Source organism: Vipera berus (genome assembly GCF_964194415.1).
Source record: "Vipera berus genome assembly, chromosome: 5".
NCBI lineage: Eukaryota > Metazoa > Chordata > Lepidosauria > Squamata > Viperidae > Vipera > Vipera berus.
Window position 1 is genome coordinate 60,760,498 of NC_138207.1, and position 19,625 is coordinate 60,780,122.

The 19,625-nt window shown below is 38.2% G+C and overlaps 1 protein-coding gene across 3 annotated transcripts in view; it reads left to right on the forward strand.

The window, feature by feature from the left end:
- TACC2 (transforming acidic coiled-coil containing protein 2) overlaps positions 1-19,625 on the forward strand; it is a 157,525-nt gene that overhangs the window by 66,851 nt on the left and 71,049 nt on the right. For all 3 annotated transcript variants that reach the window (XM_081329392.1, XM_081329390.1, XM_081329391.1), the window contains one exon: positions 3,896-4,030. In XM_081329392.1, coding sequence (XP_081185518.1) covers positions 3,896-4,030 — 135 coding nt within the window. The remainder of the gene's footprint in view (positions 1-3,895; positions 4,031-19,625) is intronic.

Sequence of the window (19,625 nt, forward strand, 5' to 3'; positions counted from 1 at the left end):
TCAGGTTTTGCTACAAGACTCACCATTTCCAGTACAGAACCTTACCGTTCAGCCTTTCGTCAGCCCCAAGAGTGTTTACCAGGTTCTTGGCGGCGCTGACCGTGCATTTGAGGTCCGTCCCAGTACGCATCCAATGCTGTCTGGATGACATTCTCATCCAGTCCCTATTGGTCCAGGCGGCTCAATCGGACCTGGCTTTGTCTATCAAGACTCTCCAGTAATGGCACACTCTGGGCATCTGGAAGGCTTTATGCCACTATATTAAGCGGACAGCGTCTTTTCACAGGTCAGAAGCCCTCTTTGTTTCCTTTCAACCCTCTACTATGGGGTGGAAGGTTTCTGCCTCCACTATAGGCAGGTGGATCAGGGCTTGTATTGCAGGGGCGTACCAATCTCATTCCCTGTCAGTTCCCAGGTGTATCACTGCTCACTCCACTCGTAGTGCTGCAACTTCTGCGGCTTGGGCGACACAGGCGTCCATTGAGGACATCTGTAGGGCGGCGACATAGTCCTCGCCTTCCCCTTTCGTGAGGCATTATAAACTGGATAGGTTTGCCTCCACAGACGCCTCATTTGGACGGAGGGTGCTGCAACAGGTAGTGCCACAGGGTGGGACACAGGCCCAGACTGATTCCCTCCCATAGGGACAGGGCAGCTTTGGTATGTCCCATTCGTGGATTCTTCATCTATCATGCTGGAGAAGGGGCGTTGTCTTACCTGAACGCCTTTTCTCAGCATGATGATGGAGAATCCACATCCACCCGTTAGTGTCCGTCAGGTCCTGTATCAGGGGTATGGGAGCCAACACATCGGACTGTCGTCATTTATTTCGCATCCTGGCCCAGGAGAGGCATGGCAAGTTTGACTGACTTAGTCTAATTGGGCAGGAAGACAGAGTTAATCCATTCGTGGATTCTCCATCATCATGCTGAGAAAAGGCGTTCAGGTAAGACAACGCCCCATTTATTCTGATCTTTTGAAAGAAAGGAGAATTTGATTATAAACCCTGAGGCAGACATATAAATAGAACTTGATTTTCTGTGATTCTTTTTTTTTAAGAAGCCAGTGTTCTTGCATGTGTAAGACTCCCACGTTGCTGCACTAATAAAACTTGCGTTGTGTGGTTTCTGTGACCTGCCATTGTAAAGAAGTCTCTGAATATACAGTTATAGATATAAGTTTCAATATACTGAAACTAAATATTAGTAAAAGACTGATAATTTACTCATGGACTAGTGTAGGGAAATGTGTCTAACTGCAGGAACTTGAAGATGTGTGGACTTCAGCTGCTAGAATTGTGCAGCCAGCATGCCTGTCCACACATCTTAAGTTGTTGAGGTTAAGAAACACTGGCTTAGAGAATTTGCATAGGCTACTGTATAATCAAGGTGTCATTTTATCTCTGATCAATAGAGGGCACTCCTATAACAAACATAAACATATTTTTGCCACCTCTTAAGATTGTAGAGCTATTTTCATATTTCAGAACTGTATGCTGAATACACAAGCTTAGTTGTAGACAATGATTAATGTAGTACTCCTACTCCACCAATACACTGTAATCTGAAAAAGTCTGATTTCCTAAAAATATAGCTGAAATCAAGCAATTTAAGTCAATATTTCAGGTATCAGTATCTTCATATGGTCTTTTATATAACATCTCTCTAATTCAATCTTTTTGGTGGAACTTAACTTACAATCATAATTCTTGGAAACGCTTTTGGACTTTGTGCTTGAAGTGGAAAAAAAGTGAAACTTTGATTTTGGGTTTTGCTGATTTAGATAGGTTTGTTGTTATAGAAAGGGCTAGTTTGTATTATTATATAAAAGTAAAAGGTTATGGTTATTATCTTATCTTTGTTCGGTTTGTTGAAGGTTTATGATCTTTGCAAGTGTAGAAGGCTCATCAAATGATTGTCCTGGCAGACTTTTGCCTTCTAATGTCAGCTGATGGCTAACTTTATTCCCATTGCTATTTCTGCCAGTCTTTCTCCAAAGTGATTTGTCCTAAGATGATCAATATTATTACTGCCAAAGACCTCCCTCTCCAAATGTAGAGAACTAATTAAATTTCTTTGTATATTGAAGTGCTAGAAACTAGAATTTGGAAAGTGAAAAACATTGCTAAACTGATGTTAGAGTTCATTTTAGGAAATATTGTGGAAGTTTGCAATCTTTTTAGAGGAAAACTTTCTAAAAATTCAAGTTTCACACATGTGTTCTTCATGGTTTCTGCCTGCTGTAGTCCTTGAGTCCTTGAGGAAGTCCCTAAAATTAAGTGTCATCAGGTTGTCCTGCCCATGTTTTTACAGTGTGTGAATTCTATCGTTGTCTGAACGATGGCAGATATACTGACACAATGCATGGAGAAAGAAGGTGTTATTGATTCAAAGTCCTATAATTTAGGCTATGGTGTACAGGAACCCTTAGATGATGAAACATCTCCATTGAGTAAAGAAATACGCAGTTAGAAGAGATTCCAAATGTTATGTTGCCTTTGCCTGTTCTAATGGTATTAGGAGCAGCCTTTATAATCTTTGTCTGGCTCAACTATTTGATGAAGATTCGATTAGGTTTCATTAATGTTACATTAATGATATCCTGAGTGGAATGATGTGTAACTTTAATGATCCGTCAGCTTGTCTAATTGATACAATATGCAGTTAAAGGTAAAAGGTAAAGGTTCCCCCGCACGTGCGTGCTAGTCGTTTCCGACTCTAGGGGCCGGTACTCATCTCCGTTTCAAAGCCGAAGAGCCAGCGCTTGTCCGAGGACGTCTCCGTGGTCATGTGGCCGGCATGACTAGACGCCAGAGGCGCACGGAACGCTGTTACCTTCCCACCGGAGCGGTCCCTATTTTTCTACTTGCATTTTTACATGCTTTCGAACTGCTAGGTTGGCAGAAGCTGGGACAAGTAACAGGCGCTCACTCTGTTACGCGGCACTCGGGATTCGACCCGCCAAACTGCCGACCTTCAGATCGACAAGCTCAGCGTCCTAACCCACTGAGCCACCGCGTCCCTAATATGCAGTTACCAGGTGTTTAAGACAAGAATGGTTAGAACGGTTTAGATATTACTGCACTATCTCATTTGGTCATCAGTTTCTTTCTGGGCTCTATGTAATATGCTAGCAGTAGTTTTTAAATGAACCGAAAAAGCCATATCTAATAGTTAATTTTTTTCATATGATTCTGCCAGGCTTGAACATCACTTTCAGGTAATTTGTTTTCTTACAGATCCATAATGGGTATTTGTTTGGCAGGTACCAGTGACAGAGCCCTTATTCCTTTCTTGTGAGATTCAGCAAAGCCCTACCTTCTTGCATTTAAACATCTTTCAAAAATATACCGCTCAAAAAAATAAAGGGAACAGAAAATAAGAAGTCCTACTATTAAATACAGTACATTGTGTTGTTTAAGTGTTCCCTTTATTTTTTTTGAGCAGTATATATTGGCATAACCTTTTAGTGTTAGGTTTCTGCTATTTCAACGCTGTTATTTTTACATGTCTTAGTAATGCTGAATATTTGCGTGGGTATGTATGTTGCTAATTATGAGCATTAACGTGCATGTGTATTTTATAATTGTGCTTTATTGTAAATTTATTTGATTTACTCAAACAATAAAGTAGAAATTTGGAGTGCAGTTGTCAAACAGTTGGATTCCTAGTTTGGTTTTTAAAAATGATCTCATACATCAAGCTCTTCTGAAATTTCTGGGTCAAGTCTACATCTGTTTAATTTCAAGTGGGCTGTAGAAGACTAGATTTCCTACTAGGAGCCAAGCATGAGATAAATGTGCAGTTAATCTAGTCTCTGAATACAGTTTAAAACATATGTGCAGTTCTTGTGCTTTACTAATATTAGCATTTTATAACTGTTCATTATTTTGCAGTACTTCCCAGCTTTGTGATAGCCAGCGGACTGATAGCACCATTGCATCTCTTCCTGACCTAGGATCTCCTGAATTTCCTACTGAGATAAAGCAATCTGACCAAGAGATTGGAAAAGCCCTAACTGAAACCAAGAGGTACGTTGATTCAATTGGACAGAAGAAAATTCTGTCCAAAATTCTATGTGAGCCCTTTTTAGGTTATCACTATTTTATGTGATGTATGGCATGGAAACAAAATGTTTTAATTAGTGAAATTAATATACTAATCAACTTATGCTACAAATTAACTAACTGGCTGAAATTGAAGGTGCATTTTGATGGTTTCACAAATACACTGTCTTCATTTTCCTGCTAAATTTGATGGAAAAAATAGGTTTCAACCCTGCATGCACTCAGATCAAGCAGATGGTTTGCATTTTGATATAAAATCACTGTGGATTTTCTTTTTTTCATACCAACATACATCATGCTGTTGGAGGAAGTAGTGTTATAAAAAGTGAAGAACTGTAAAAAGTGAAAATGGCTCTCTTTTAGTAAGTCTTCAAGTGAAAAGTGTCATTAAATTAGAGGCATATTTTGGGGTAGGTAGAGCGGCATGGTGTATGAGAATGTTTGAGAAAATGTGATGTTTTTATGGTTTTCTTATATTGTAAGCTACCTAGAATCTATTGATTCTATAAAATCAGATTCTAATGAAAATATACTTGGAAGTTTAATTTTCCCCCCAATATATTCCAAATGCATCTGATGATCCTTTAAACATTTTCTCAGCATCTGTTTGTGTTTACACGAATTATTATATGAATACTCTAAGAACATATATAAATCTTGAAGCAACATTTATTTTAATATTTATTTTCCATTAAGCTCTTGAGGATTTGTAGTTAACCTTTTCTGTCTAAATACTATAATTCATCCACATTCTTGGAAGTATTTTTGTCATTCACACGCTTTTTTATTCTGTCATTCCATCCAAGAATATGCCATTAGCATAACCCACATATTTTTGTGGCACTCTGTAGCATAATTCTTTTCACTCTGTTCCAAGCGATTTTCACATAACCTTTCTATATTTTTAGTCATCCTACAGAGAGATAATTTATCTTCCAATAGTTTTTTTCATATAGGATGCATATGTTCCCTTCCTCTGGTCATTCTACGTCTGCTCTTTTTTCTTTTATTCCTTTCCTTCCGTGTCTGTTTTCCCATTCTTCACACTATCAAATAACCTCTGTCTCACATTCAGAGTCTCCAATATTCTTCAACAATTTTCTCAACATTTGATTACGAACACTAAGTCAGAAATGCTGATAAAGACATGACGTTTAAACCATGTATTTGAAACAAGCTTCTAAGTAACTATTCAGCAATCTTTGGTCTCTGAAGAGCCTAATCACTCTTTCTGTAACCCCTCATCTCATTTCCATCAACTTATCTATCCATGTCAGATAAAAGAATAATAACCATTTCCACATTGCATTCATTCCCCAAAACTCATCTTGTCAGATCCTGTCAGAAGCGTGGAGGGAGGAGTAAGGGGATATAGGAAGGGGAGATGACAGGATGAGAGGAATCAGAGGTGCCAGCCTGGAACAAAGCCTGGCAGATCCAAGGACATAAGTGAGAGAATGGAATGCAAATGCCAACCAAAAGGTGCCAAACGTTAGGGCTGTTACCAAAACACCTAGTTTGAATACCATTGGACATTTACGAAAAGCCCAAGGGAGGAGGGTCCAGAAGGGAAAAGCACTGGGTTTACATGAGAATATTCAGATCTGGCTTTGCTTACGCTGTAACCACTTGGCTTTAGTAAAAGTATGACTTTTGCTACAAACTGAGTTGAAGGTCTTTCTTTTCAAAATGCCCAAGCTGGGGCAGGCCTGACACATCCCTACTTCTTTCATTAGCACCACTCCACAGCTATAGTAACATATGGCTATGACTAACCTATGAGCTAGGAATTACTACTTATAGTTTTTGACAGACAGTTTAGCTTTTTCATTCAATTTTAAACTTCCATGCATGTGTTCACCAAGTCAGCTCGACAAGATCAGACCATATTCATTCAGATTTATTCCATCCTTTCCTTTCAGTTTCACAGATGCATACCGTATCTATTTTTTAAAAGATTTCATTCATTAATGGATGCTCCTTACCACACACTCCTCTTAGATTACAAGCCCATATGCCATTGACGCCAACAAATGACCCGTGAACACTAACCTTCCACTGCCCATTATGGCTCTAGTAGTTCATCAAGGTTTCACGTAATGCTTTTTAGTGAGAGAAAGGGTAGATTAGATTGCCAGCTGTTCCCCCACATAGCATTATAAAAATTACAATACTACAGTTTGGGCTTATTTTGGCAGAATGCCACGTCCACCCTAATCTCAGTTTTACGCTGTTCTATTTCAGCCAGACACACTATTCTGAAGACTGCTTTTCAGGGCAACATGCTACTGTTTTACATCCCAAAATTGGGAGATTCTATAGAGTACTTACACATTCAGAATACTATTTCCCTTTAACAATAAGAATTAAAAACAGCTGAAGGTCATAGGGCATATCTCATTGGTAGTCCATACATTACATACATAATTTATGATATCTGATTTGAATTTACAACTATTGTTGTTTGGTATTGATTTTATAATACTGGGTTGCTGTAGTATGGAGAATTTATTATTTAGCAACATTGCTAAACTAAACCAAGATTTCTTTTTAAAAACAAAATATATCCTTTTAGTATACTCAGAAAAATGCTGTACATAATATTTGTGCTAATATGCTGCTACGTATATTAGAAGTAATAACTTGGCAAACTAAAACATTTTTATTTACATGGGAATATGCCCACAACATAACATACAATTTTAAGAAAAAGGTTTTGCAGTCTTTGGGGAATTCTTGTATGTATGTTTGTATGTATTATGTATGCCCCACCTTTGGGAAAAAACATGCAAACATTCCCAAAAATCTGAAAGTGGATTAATGCTTTTTCACAGGACTGTAGATTATCTGAAATCTGAGTTCACCTCATAGGACTTCCAACCTCCTCAAATCTCTTAGCAAAGACTGAAGAACAGATATGTTCAATGTGCTATTTATATTGTACCTCATTAGATATAAAGGTAAAGGTTCCCCCGCACATGCGTGCTAGTCGTTTCCAACCCTAGGGGCCGGTGCTCATCTCCGTTTCAAAGCCAAAGAGCCAGCGTTTGTCCGAGGATGACTCCGTGGTCATGTGGCTGGCATGACTAGATGCCAAAGGCGCACGGAACGCTGTTACCTTCCCACCGTACTGGTCCATATTTTTCTACTTGCATTTTTACGTGCTTTCGAACTGCTAGGTTGGCAGAAGCTAGGACAAGTAACAGGTGCTCACTCTGCTACGCGGCACTCGGGATTCGACCTGCCAAACTGCCGATCTTCTGATCGATAAGCTCAGCATCCTAACCCACTGAGCCACCGTGTCCCTTCATTAGATATAGAAATGATTATTCAGTTCATTTGAATGAACGTTTTAACCGTGTTTCTGGAATTATTGAAACCTGCTATGAATCCTGTTGAAATATTGTCTAATTTTCAATCAGATGGCTGCATTTTACTTTGCATGTAACCTTCCCATTCCCTCCCCAGCTGAAATGAGACACAGGCTCACATAGATATCAGGTGCAAAAAAAGAGCAGCTGCTGTATGTGGCTTTATACTCTCATATTTTTGTTCATGAAAAGGTCATGGTATGGGATTGAGCTAATTGAGCCACACCTTCCCAGGGGACCATGTTGTTTTCCGCCCAATTGTTCAGGTTAGCAGCTTAGGGCAACTGTCCTATGCATTACCTGAATTCCAAAGAAATATATTCATTTAACACGCATCAATTAACAGAAAAGGATCAGCGAATAAAAACGGGAGGAAAGGAGGGGTAAGAAAACTACTTACGTGATGCTTACTACATGAAACATGCATAGAATTATCCTTGCAAATGCATCGCCAAAGAACCAGCCCATCAGTGGTTTCTTCTTGGCATTATGCCTAATGTTGCACATGATCAGGAAAACACACCACATCATTACAGGAGCTTTGTAATTGATTGCGAGTGTAACTTTTTAATGAGAATTGATTAGAAAACCCGTAAACTCAGTTTGTTTTGTCACCCTATTTGTTTTTTTCTGACAGTATTGTTCAGTATTATTTTTTTCTTTGTGATTCAAAACATTGAAGCTAGAGTGAGCAAGTGGTAGAATTTTAACACCCATTTTTTTGTAAATAGTTCCAGCCCTAAGATTAAAGAAATTCTCTGTACTGACTTATTGTGTTATGAAATACCAAATTTTAAAATCATGATTTGCTGTTCCTACCTGTATGTGCATGTTCTAAAAAAGGCAGACCTATAGGAGGATATTGAGACTGAAAACAGTCCTTCATCAATTGATGGATTATGAAGGTTACAAGTTGGTAGAGGCTCCTAATAAAATTCAGAAGAATTTGTTTCAGAGTATGTGCAGGATTGGTAAGAACATCATTATGAATGCTTCTTAAAAGACATGAGAAAAGTGTTTAGACAAGCTTTTCAATGTGATGTTCTCTATAGTTGTTGGGATTTTAATTCCCAGCATATAGTCTTATCACATCGGAAGGATGAAATGTTGGGAAAGTCTGAACAAGGAAAATATTAATGAACAGTGATACAAAATAAATGTTTTAAGTGCTATTGGATATACTTAAGGATTCAAAGGATTTGATTGAAATAATGCAAAAGCATTCTATTTTTTCTCCACTTTATTCAAACTAATAGCAAAAGCAGTGATTTCCAACTAAATTTTGCAAATATGATTTATAGCTTCTGATTGCTGTTCATACCAATGCAAAAATATTCTCCCTCCCTTGCTGATAAAACACGGTTCAAAAGTACAGTGAGCATTTATATGAACCCCCACCTTTCATCCCTAGTTAAATGTGAGCACGAATAGGTACAAATTATTATACAATTTTGGCATATCTGTAGTCTGTTGTAATCCTACCTCTGCCTACTCCTAGTTATACAGTTAAGGAAGGGTTTATAGTTATTAATGGCAAGATTTCCCCTTTCTCTGATTCAGTCAGATGGCTTTGTTCTGGTTTATGAGACCCTTTGACGAGTAAAACTTTTGATCTTTTATCTTCTGTCATCTAGCTCTACCAAGGCTTATCTGCAATAAATAAATTTAAGTCCCACCGATCCTCTTCGTCCTCATACTTTCCTTTAGATACTTCTCTTAAACACTTCACAGACTTTGGGCTATTCTCTAATAAGCAAGCATTTAGCGGTAAAGGTAAAATACAAGTTCTATTTCCAAGCTTAAGTAGGAAAAATAAAATACAATGATAAAAGATATATGTGCTGAATACAAATAATCAGTGTTATCTGCTTTTATACAGTATCCTGATTTGTTCAGTATAACGGATTCTTGCTAAACTAACTTGTCTTATCAGTTCTGCTAAGATCTTAGAGTGCAGGAAGAAATAGAATGGTCTGTGATTCAGATTCCAGTAGGCTGTTCTTTCAAATAGGGATTTTAAATATCTAAACCTAACAAGGGGCACACAATCAAATATAACAACGGCAATATTTTCAATAACTGGGCACCACATATACACATCCTCTGATGATATGGCAAATGATGGAGCCTTTAGCAGTGAAAAGTTTCATAATCCATTTTAGGATCACTAGCCATTCTTTTTGAATTAAAATAAAAACTCCATTCTCAACTGCTGTTAGACCTGTTCAAGTCCACGTTATTAGTTTTAGCTGTCAGGCATCGTCTCCATTTCTAAGCTGCTTCTTCCCAGATTTCTCCAGGGTGTTTCTAAGACAGGGGTAGGCAACCTTGGCTCTTTTATGACTCGTGGACTTCACCTCCGAGAATTCCTGAGCCAGCATGGCTGGCTCAGGAATTCTGGGAGTTGAAGTCCACGAGTCATAAAAGAGCCAAGGTTGCCTACCCCTGTTCTAAGACCTCCCTTCTCTGCCATCTTACCTCTCTACCACTCCTCTTTCTCTAGTAACAACTATTTCTCATCAGAATATAAAACTAATATTTCTTATCAGTGGTTTACTAGCCAAGCGAGCACAAAGTGTTTTGTTTGGATATTTGCATAGAGACATGGATTGATGAAGACCCATTGAGAAGCTACAGCTGAGATCGGATTGATAGCAAAGAGTAGTTTAAAGAGCATCTGAACTTTGAAAATCTGACTCAGACAAGGAGCCCAGAGAAACAAATAAACAGTTATTTAAAACATCACGAGATGCTAAATAAAAACAGTGGAGAAAGAGGTGAAATATGCTGACCATGGTAAGATCTACCTAGTCCTTCAAGGCAAAGAGGCCTTTTAATAAGGAGAGGCCCATCCTTTCTGATGTTTTAAAATTTGAATGGTAGAACAAGATGAGAAATAAACCACCAAACAGAAAGAAATATTGCAATGTACCAGCAAATGGAGTTCATGAAGTCCCTTGCGGCATTTTTACACTGACTTTGTTACTTTCAGTTGCTGACAAAAAAAGCCTGTTTAAGCACCTTGTCTCCCAAATTTCCCTGGATCTATTTGCGTAAACGCATGGAGGACTGAGATGTTTCTATGGTTTTCTGTAAAAGGGATCCATTGCATCAATATGTATTGAACCCTTGGTTCTTCTCTTCTTTGTGATATAAATGTGTTGCAAAGCAAGGTTATCTAGGTTTCAGTAGAAAGCAAACGTGTCAGTGGAAGTGCACCATTGAATGAAGGAAGTTATATTTTGTACTCCTAAATTGCTAGCAATAACAAAATTCTGTCTGTTTTTATGAGAGAAAATAGGCAAGAATCTCAGTATTCCTACTGGGGCTTTTCTGTAGGGCAAAAGTGTCCAATAACATTTATTTTTGTACATTCTCAGGAAAAGCAAATACATTATTATTTAATGACTGTTTGCCATTGTGATCAAGCTTGTCCTGAAAAATGTTCTAGAGTTCCAAGAAAAATGTGATTTTATGCCAAGTAAACATTATGAATCACATACCAACTATATGTTTTACATTTAGATCTCATAAAGTTTCCTATGTGAAAAGGGTAACATTTCTAAACCATTTATATTCTACAAAGAAGATCCTTATCACAGTTCACTGTAACATTTTAAGCAATGAACTTTAAATATGGATTGGAAGAAGCAATTCCACCTAATGTTTATATAGTAATGAATATTACACTGCTTTGTTTCTGTTCAGAATATCTATATATCTCTATCTCTGTCTGTCTGTCTGTCTATCTATCTATCTATCTATCTATCTATCTATCTATCTATCTATCTATCTATCTATCCATCTATCTTTAAAATGCTGCTAATGGCTTTCTTCAACCTGGAAACCCCTGAGGTATGTTAACTTTAGCCCGTTTTCCCAAACCAGCACTGCAGTTGTTGGGAATTCTGGGAGTTGGTGCATACCTCTGGGGATATCCCAGTTGAAGAATATTGAAATATAAAATGTGAATCGCATTGTATTGAGTAGACAATCTTGCCTGAGAGCTTGATTCACTTGTATGTAGATACCACCCATAAGTACAGAATTGCACTGAATGAATAATTAAATCCCAGTTTTATCTTTCACTACAGTGTAAATATAGGGTCGCAGTGGCTCAGTGGATTAGGACGCTGAGCTTGTCGATCAAATGGTCAGCAGTTTGGCGGCTCGAATCCCGAGTGCCATGTAACAGAGTGAGCGCCTGTTACTCATCCCAGCTTCTGCCAACCTAGCAGTTCAAAAGCACGTAAAAAATGCAAGTAGAAAAATAGGGACCACTACGGTGGGAAGGTAACAGCGTTCCGTGGTCTTTTGGCATCTAGTCATGCCGGCCACATGACAATGGAGGTGTCCTCGGACAAGCGCTGGCTCTTCAGCTTTGAAACAGAGATGAGCACCGGCCCCTAGAGTTGGAAACGACTAGCACGCATGTGCGGGGGAACCTTTACTTTTACCTTACAGTGTAAATAACTCTTTCTAACTTTGTGAGAATTGGGCTTTGTTTGTTTTCATATGCCCTTGAGAGTTCTAATAATCATAGTTGATTCAAAGAACATAGGTAGAAGGAATTGTAAAAAGGAAATTCGTCTATTGTAAGTATATTAACAATGGGAAACTATTCAGTGGCAGGAAACTATTTCAACCAGATCAAATGACCCCTTTTTAATTTGATGTTTTGGAGGACTGAGCATTGGTGAGGTGAATTGGAAAGTTGTGTATAGACAGGTATGGCCTGCTTTGCACTTTGTGCTAAACTATTATGAAATTTACTTTTTTTGATTTGGCATGATGTGTGATGATTGCTTAGTGTTAAATGAAGTCATTTTCAATGACTAAGGTTGAAAGTTCTGATTTAGCATTATTTGTGATGTATATTTAATCCTTAAATAAACCAAAATTAGCACCAAGTTGTATGGGTTGGATATTATTATTATGGTGGGTCAAATAGTCAGCTAGTTGTTTGGACTGGATTTGGCATTTTTATCCACCTATCAAATTTTTCCCAAGGACCTGGAATAGATAGGTGATGGTATTCAAGGTATCACCTCAGGATATTTATTTATTTATTTATTTTATTTATTCGGTTTATATACCGCCCTATTCCCAAAGGACTCAGGGCGGTTTACAAGGCAAAATTTAAAAACAATACAATATAAAATTAAAATTAAATTAAATTAAGTCTAGCCGCAAAAATTAAAATCACAATTTAAAAACATTAAACCCCTCAGTCCAGACCAGATAGCTCAAAGAGCCAGGTTTTTAGGTCCCGGCGAAATGAACGAAGGTCGGGGGCAGTCCGGAGTTCCGTTGGCAGTTGATTCCATATAAGCTCTTCAGAGTAAAACTGCCTTTTCAGTTGACTGATGGTGATTTTTATCAATGCCTATGATGCTCAAATGGTTTTCGAGATGTTTTGGGGTTGCCAAGGCACCTATCACTATTGGTACTATCTCTGGTTTCTTTTGCCATAGTTTTTCTACTTCTGTTTCCAGCTCTCTGTATTTTGTGATATTCTCCAGTTCTGCTTTAGTTTAAAGTAGTCTTTAAAGTAGTCTGCTTTAGTTATATTACTTTATGTGCATCATTGCATGTAGAATGTGAAATAAGAATTGTATGTTGTTCCTAAAACAAAAAAAATAATCAGTAAGCCAAGAAATGGATTTAAATTTATCATTGTTCTTATCACTCCTACAGAATCTTTTCCTTGAAGAGTATCATCTCGGAATTAAAAGTGGTACTACAGATAGAAATTGCTTTGTTTATTCCAGTGTAATCATTGTTTTATTAAGGGTGTGTGCAAACCTCCAACTGATCTTTAAGTTAAGGATAGCTCTAGGACCTACGTGCAGGTAGTTTAGTGACCATTTAGTGACCATTTGAAGTTACAAAGAAACTGAAAAAAAATGACTTATGATTGTTTTTCACACTACACGACTGTTGCAGCATCCCCACGGTCACCTGATCAAAATTCATGTGCTTGGCAACTGACTCATATTTATGACAGTTGCAGTGTCCCGGGGTCATGTGACCGACCACCTTTTGAGGCCTTCTGACAAGCAAATCCAGATTCACTTAACAAACGTGTTGCTAACTCAACAACTGCAATAGTTCACTTAACAACTTTAGCAAGAAAGGTCATCAAATGGGGCAAAATTCACAACTGTCTTGTTTAGCAACAGAAATTTTGGGTTCAGTTTTGGTCGTAACCCAAGGACGACCTGTACGTAAGCACAGATAATGCTTGTTTCTTTCTCCCTGTACATTCAGCCAGTATTAGGCACAGTGGGTGATGTATCCTGTCATATCTTGTTTCATGCCATGAAAAAAAAGCCATAATCTTGTTCATCATTCAATAAACAGTCATGTTAATTATAAGTTCCAAACTAAATTTGTGTCCCAAACAACAAAACAGCTTTTCCTGAAAAAATGTTGTTCCATGGGAAATGCCAATAGCCTTGGCAATTAATGCTACAGACAATACAGAAGAATGGATTTTAATTGTCAAAAGTTTTTTTTAAAAAAGGGGGATGATGTCAGTCAAAAATCACATTTTAAAAAAAGGAATTGAACTATCATACCCTTTTAAAATATTGGATCTTGTAGAATTAGGAAAAGCCTTCAGCAACTAGCATGGTTCAGACTAGATGAGTTGGGATATTTCTGAAGGGTATCAGATTAGGGAAGGCTAATCTGTATTGTATTCAAGAGCTCTTTTGGGAAACTTAAAGTAAAGGTAAATGTAAAGGTGCTAGTCGTTTCCAACTCTAGGGGCCGGTGCTCATCTCCATTTCAAAGCCGAAGAGCCAGCGCTTGTCCGAGGACACCTCAGTGGTCATGTGGCCGGCATGACTAGACGCCAAAGGCGCACGGAACACTGTTAAATTTCCACCGTAGTGGTCCCTATTTTTCTACTTGCATTTTTTACGTGCTTTTGAACTGCTAGGTTAGCAGAAGCTGGGACGAGTAACAGGCACTTACTCTGCTATGCGGCACTCGGGATTCGAGCCGCCAAACTGCCGACCATTTGATCGACAAGCTCAGCATCCTAACCCACTGAGCCACCGCGTCCCTTTGGGAAACTTGCTTATGTTTAATTCCTTTTCCTCTTCCGTGCCTCCCATTGTTCTATTCATAACAGAAAGAAAAAAAATTCAGATATTTTGAACAGATACATGTCTTGAACATCAAAGTGAAGCTAGTGAGATATTTAAACCACACATGGCTAGAGTAACCCATTATTGACTTTAAGATACCTTTTATCTTAAATCTTATTGCTAGCCTCAAGCCATAGGAAGCTCCTATGTGTCTTTTTGTCTCATTTTGGTGGTGGTGGTTGTTTTGCTTGTGTAACCTTATTATTTAAGTTATAGTATTTTCTACATGGCTCTGTTTGTAATTTTCTTTTCTGTTCTTTTTATACTAAAATACATTTAAAAGATAAGATGGAATGGTATGCTGTTTTTTAATTAGTTGATCTAGGAATCTTCATCTGGAGGCATGATAAATCAAATATTTTAACCTCACTATTGATCATAATATGGAAAGGAAAGATAGGAATGGTATAAAGGAATGGCATAAATCCCAATAAATCCCGTTCTGTAGATCTCACCAACATAGTCCTTTTTAATTTGAAGGTATCCTATTTTTTTCAGGGATGAGATGTTTGTTTTAAAACATAGATTTGGGTTAGGCTTAGGTCTGGCACTGTTTCAGCTAATTTTGTTTTGATAGATCATTATGTTCAAATATTTAAAAATTTGCTACAGTGAAAATAGACACTGTTGTTATTTGATATTAAAGATAAAAGGTTTAAACTAAACCTTTTCTCTACAGAAAGATGGTTTATCATAAAATATTAATAGTGTCAAACCACTGATCATGATTGGATAACAAAAATTGTTGCTTAGTGAATTATCCGGGGATTTGCAAAGGATTGCTGATAGAGATGTAAAGTAGTCTCTGAACCGTTGAAGAAATACTCAAAATCAACTTAAAGCTATCAGTTAAATGTGAATATAGAAAATGAGAGCTGTAGTCTACTTGCACATAGTGGATCAGAGAACTGGTGAGATGTGGTAGTGACTTTATAAAGAGGTGTCTTTTATTTTTATTTATTTTATTGGATTTATATACCGCCCTTTCCCGAAGGACTCAGGGCGGTTTACAGGGTATTTAAAACAAAGATCGATACAAAAGTTAAAAACAATTAAAAAGATTAAATCAAATCCCTAAAAAATAAAAAACCCCAATTAAAATTCTCAGCCTGGGCCGGAAAGCTCAAAGAGCCAGGTCTTCAGGTTCCGGCGAAATGAACGAAGGTCAGGGGCAGTCCTAAGCTCCGCGGGCAGCTGGTTCCAGAGGGCAGGTGCACCCACAGAGAAGGCCCTCCCCCTGGGTGTTATCCGCCGGCAATATTTTACTGGCGGCACCCTGAGAAGACCCTCCCTGTGTGAGCGCACTGGACTAAGGGAACTTGATGCTGGCAGCAGGTGTTCCCTCAGATATTTTATGTATATAACTCAAAATTTTCTTAAGAATGTAAATAAAACAAGCAACTGGATTTTAAATGCAAAACATTATTGAACATCAAGGTACATGTGAATTGGATTTCCTTGTTATTTCTTGTCTCTGAACAATGCCCAATTTGTCTAGTTTGTGAACTAAATTTACACATTGCAAGCATCTATAACACAGATGAAAAGGGAATATTTTATACACCATACTTTCTAGTATCATGATGTCATATATAAAGGTGAATATGTGATAGTGAAATATGACTATATTGAATCTGCTGAATTCATCTGGGTTTTCAAGTAACTGGTAATGGTTTATGATAAGTTTCACAACAAACACAAATGATAAAATCTGAGTTGACATTTGGTGCCCCCTTTGCACGTGTGATTCAGTTTATTGTCCACCAATTGAGAAACATCTTTGGTGAAACAGAAGTAGATGATTAGTTGCACATTCTAAGATAGCAATTTTATGGATTTATATTCAGGTCCTTAGGAGACCATTAATGCAGTCTGATTTTCATGTACCTATTCTGTTAAAAACTTTGATCATACAGTACAGAATATTATATTTGTCTTCCATGAAATAAGAAACATAACTCAAGATTGAACAAAGTCTTTCCTGAAACGGAGCTTTATTAATTTTAATATTTCAGCTGCTATGCCCATACTGTTTAAACAAAAATTCCTTGTATGGGTATATTTGCTTTGTGACACTAGACTTATTTCCTTAAACCGTAAAAAGATGAACAATCCTACCTGAATATCTACACACAGTTCTTTTTATAAGTACTTTTACTTGGAGCTAGGCAACCTGTGCCTGCTTGGTTATCGTTTCAGATGTTTCCTTACCTTAGCAGAGAAAGAGTCAGCAAAATAGCAGTGGGATCAGGAGCAATTTCTGACTTCCTATTGGCTTCCCCAATGAGTTTCCATATGGGAATCTGGCAGAGAGCCTCAGAAATCTCCCCTCTGGACAAATTATGTAAGTTAGCTCATTTGAGATACTTTAATTCAAAAATTGTTTCCCTAGGATGGACTATTTCACCCAATTAACTATCATGAGTTTTAATAGTATATAGATGTGCTTATGTGCTCCCTTCGTCCTGTGCGCTCCCACAGGGAGGGTCTTCTCAGGGTGCCGCCGGTCAAAGAATGCCGGCGGATGACACCCAGGGGGAGGGCCTTCTCTGTGGGGGCACCTGCCCTCTGGAACCAGCTGCCTGTGGAGCTTAGGACTGCCCCCGACCTTCGATCATTCCGCCGAGACCTGAAGACCTGGCTCTTCGAGCTTTCCGGCTCAGGCTGAGTTTTAATTGGGGTTTTAACTGGGGTTTTACATGTTGCAGGGACTTAGTTTAATCTTTTTAAATTGGTCTTAATTTTTGTATCAATGTTTTATATACCCTGTAAACCGCCCTGAGTCCTTTGGGAAAGGGCGGTATATAAATTCAATAAAATTCAAATTCAAATTATCGGACAGGCAGATACCTCAGGACCTAGGCAGCTCCTTAAATATCCAGACTATGTGCCATATAGACTTTATAGGCTATAAATATATCCAGAAAAAACTGTACAAGTCATAGAGTAAGACTGTCACATGGGCATAGCAAAGCATGCCCATCCCTGCCCACAGTGCTGCATCTGGACCAGTTTTTGAAAGGTCTTCAAAAACAATCCCTTCTAGGATACATTTCTGTATTTGAACTGTGTGGTGACAGAGATGAATGACTATTGGAAGGGCCTCTCAATCCAAGACAGGGCACAGTTGTTGGACCAGATGAAGCTGCACAAAAATCCACTTGTCCACAACTTACTCAAAGTGCTAATGAACAGGAGCTATAAGTCCAAGGAGGCCCTCGGAGATAATTCTTCCCATCTAGGCACACACAACTTCCGGAACCTGGGACAAAATTTCACTGGCTTTATCAGCTGGCATTGGGTTGAAAAATATGAACTCCAAACCAGCAAATGACTTCACTTAGCAGTTTTATGTAGATGTTGAATAGATGCTATGCTTTGGGAATCTTTGAAATGTATTGTTATCAATGTATTATAACAAAATCTCATGAGACTTCTATCTCTCTTCTGTCACCACTCTGATCCAAGTTTCTAATGATTTAGTTTCCAGTTTCAGTTTGAGAGAACTGGATGGTTAACAGATGACTTAGCTCTGATTTCCTTCTGCCCTGCCATATCCTTTCTGTTTTCATTCCCAAGAATGCTTTGGGCCCAGCAGCATCCTAAAGAAGGAATAACAGAAAATGGAGTAGCTGAAAGCCAAACTTCTACTTTAAAGTTTTTAAAAAGTTAAGAATTCTCTTTTGACAGTTGGAAAGGATATGAAGCCCTAGTTGATATCAGTGGTTCTCTTGCAAAACTACTGTATGTAACTAACTCCTCCTTTGGGCTGAAAAATCTAAACCAGCCTTGATAGTACATGGTGAACCATGGGATTAATGGTCCTCAGAAATTCCTCCTAGATCCCCTGACCATGACCTGCATTGTAGAATAGGTTGAGCCCGCTGCACAGTGTACCTAATCTTTGCTACCTTGAAGTATTAGAAAATCAATTGCATTTATGGTGCCTTTAGATAAGTCCATAGGGCAGTATTTTCTATTCCCAGCCACAAAGCCAGTTCCACAATGTAATACAGATAGTAATCAACGTACACCCATTTGTTTAACTACTATTCGAAGTTACAACAGCCTTGAAAAAAGTGACTTGCGAATGGTCCTTGCACTTACAACTATCATAGCATATCCAGAGTCCCAGGATCAGAATTTGGGCATTTGGCAACTAATATGTATTCACAACAGTTGCAGCAAGCCAAGATCAGGTAATCACTATTTCCAGCCTTACCAGACAGTTTCCAATAAACATAGTCAATGGGGGAAGCCAGAATCACTTACGAACGTGTGATCCCCTTAACAATCATTTGAGTTAACAATTCATTTCAGTGACTTGCTTAACAACCATAGCAAAAAAGCTTGTAAAATTGGGTGCAACTCACTTAATAACCGACTTGCTGACTAGTGTGGTCCCAATTGTGGTTGTAAATTGAGGACCACCTGTATAGTTCATACATATTTGCTGTGGTTGGTGGATCTGTGATCTGTAATAAAAACGTGCAGTTATACATAGGAACAATAACCAAAGAATCCCATTCTTCAGGAAGTGTAGCTATTTTCTTAATACCCTCAACCATCACTGCCTCTTGACTGTCCAGCTAATGCACTAATTGGTACATTGGCTGAATTTACCCACAAATGTCTTTGACACTGCCCTTCTTCATCCTGCTTTGTCCTGTCATCTTGCCTTTAAGGAAATATGTTTACTAATATATTTATCTACAGCAGTTTCCTGTTGCCTTGTTTGTCTTAGCTCTTCTGTGACATTCCCCCTACTTCTCCAGTGGAAGATTCCATTTCTGTGAGAGGGATGGGGTCTTTTGTTTGAAGAAAAGGGAGGGAAAAGCAATGTGAATTTTTTAAAAATCCTATCCTTTAGTCTGCATTGTTTGCCGCTCTAAAGTAGATGTGGTGCTTGCCCCCAAAATAAAGAGCACATGCTAGATGTGGCATGCAAATCTATTTGCATTTCAAATCAGCTGAGTCAACACAATGTAATGATCCTGCCTGGAGATTCTTCGGGATCCACAGTAGCTGACA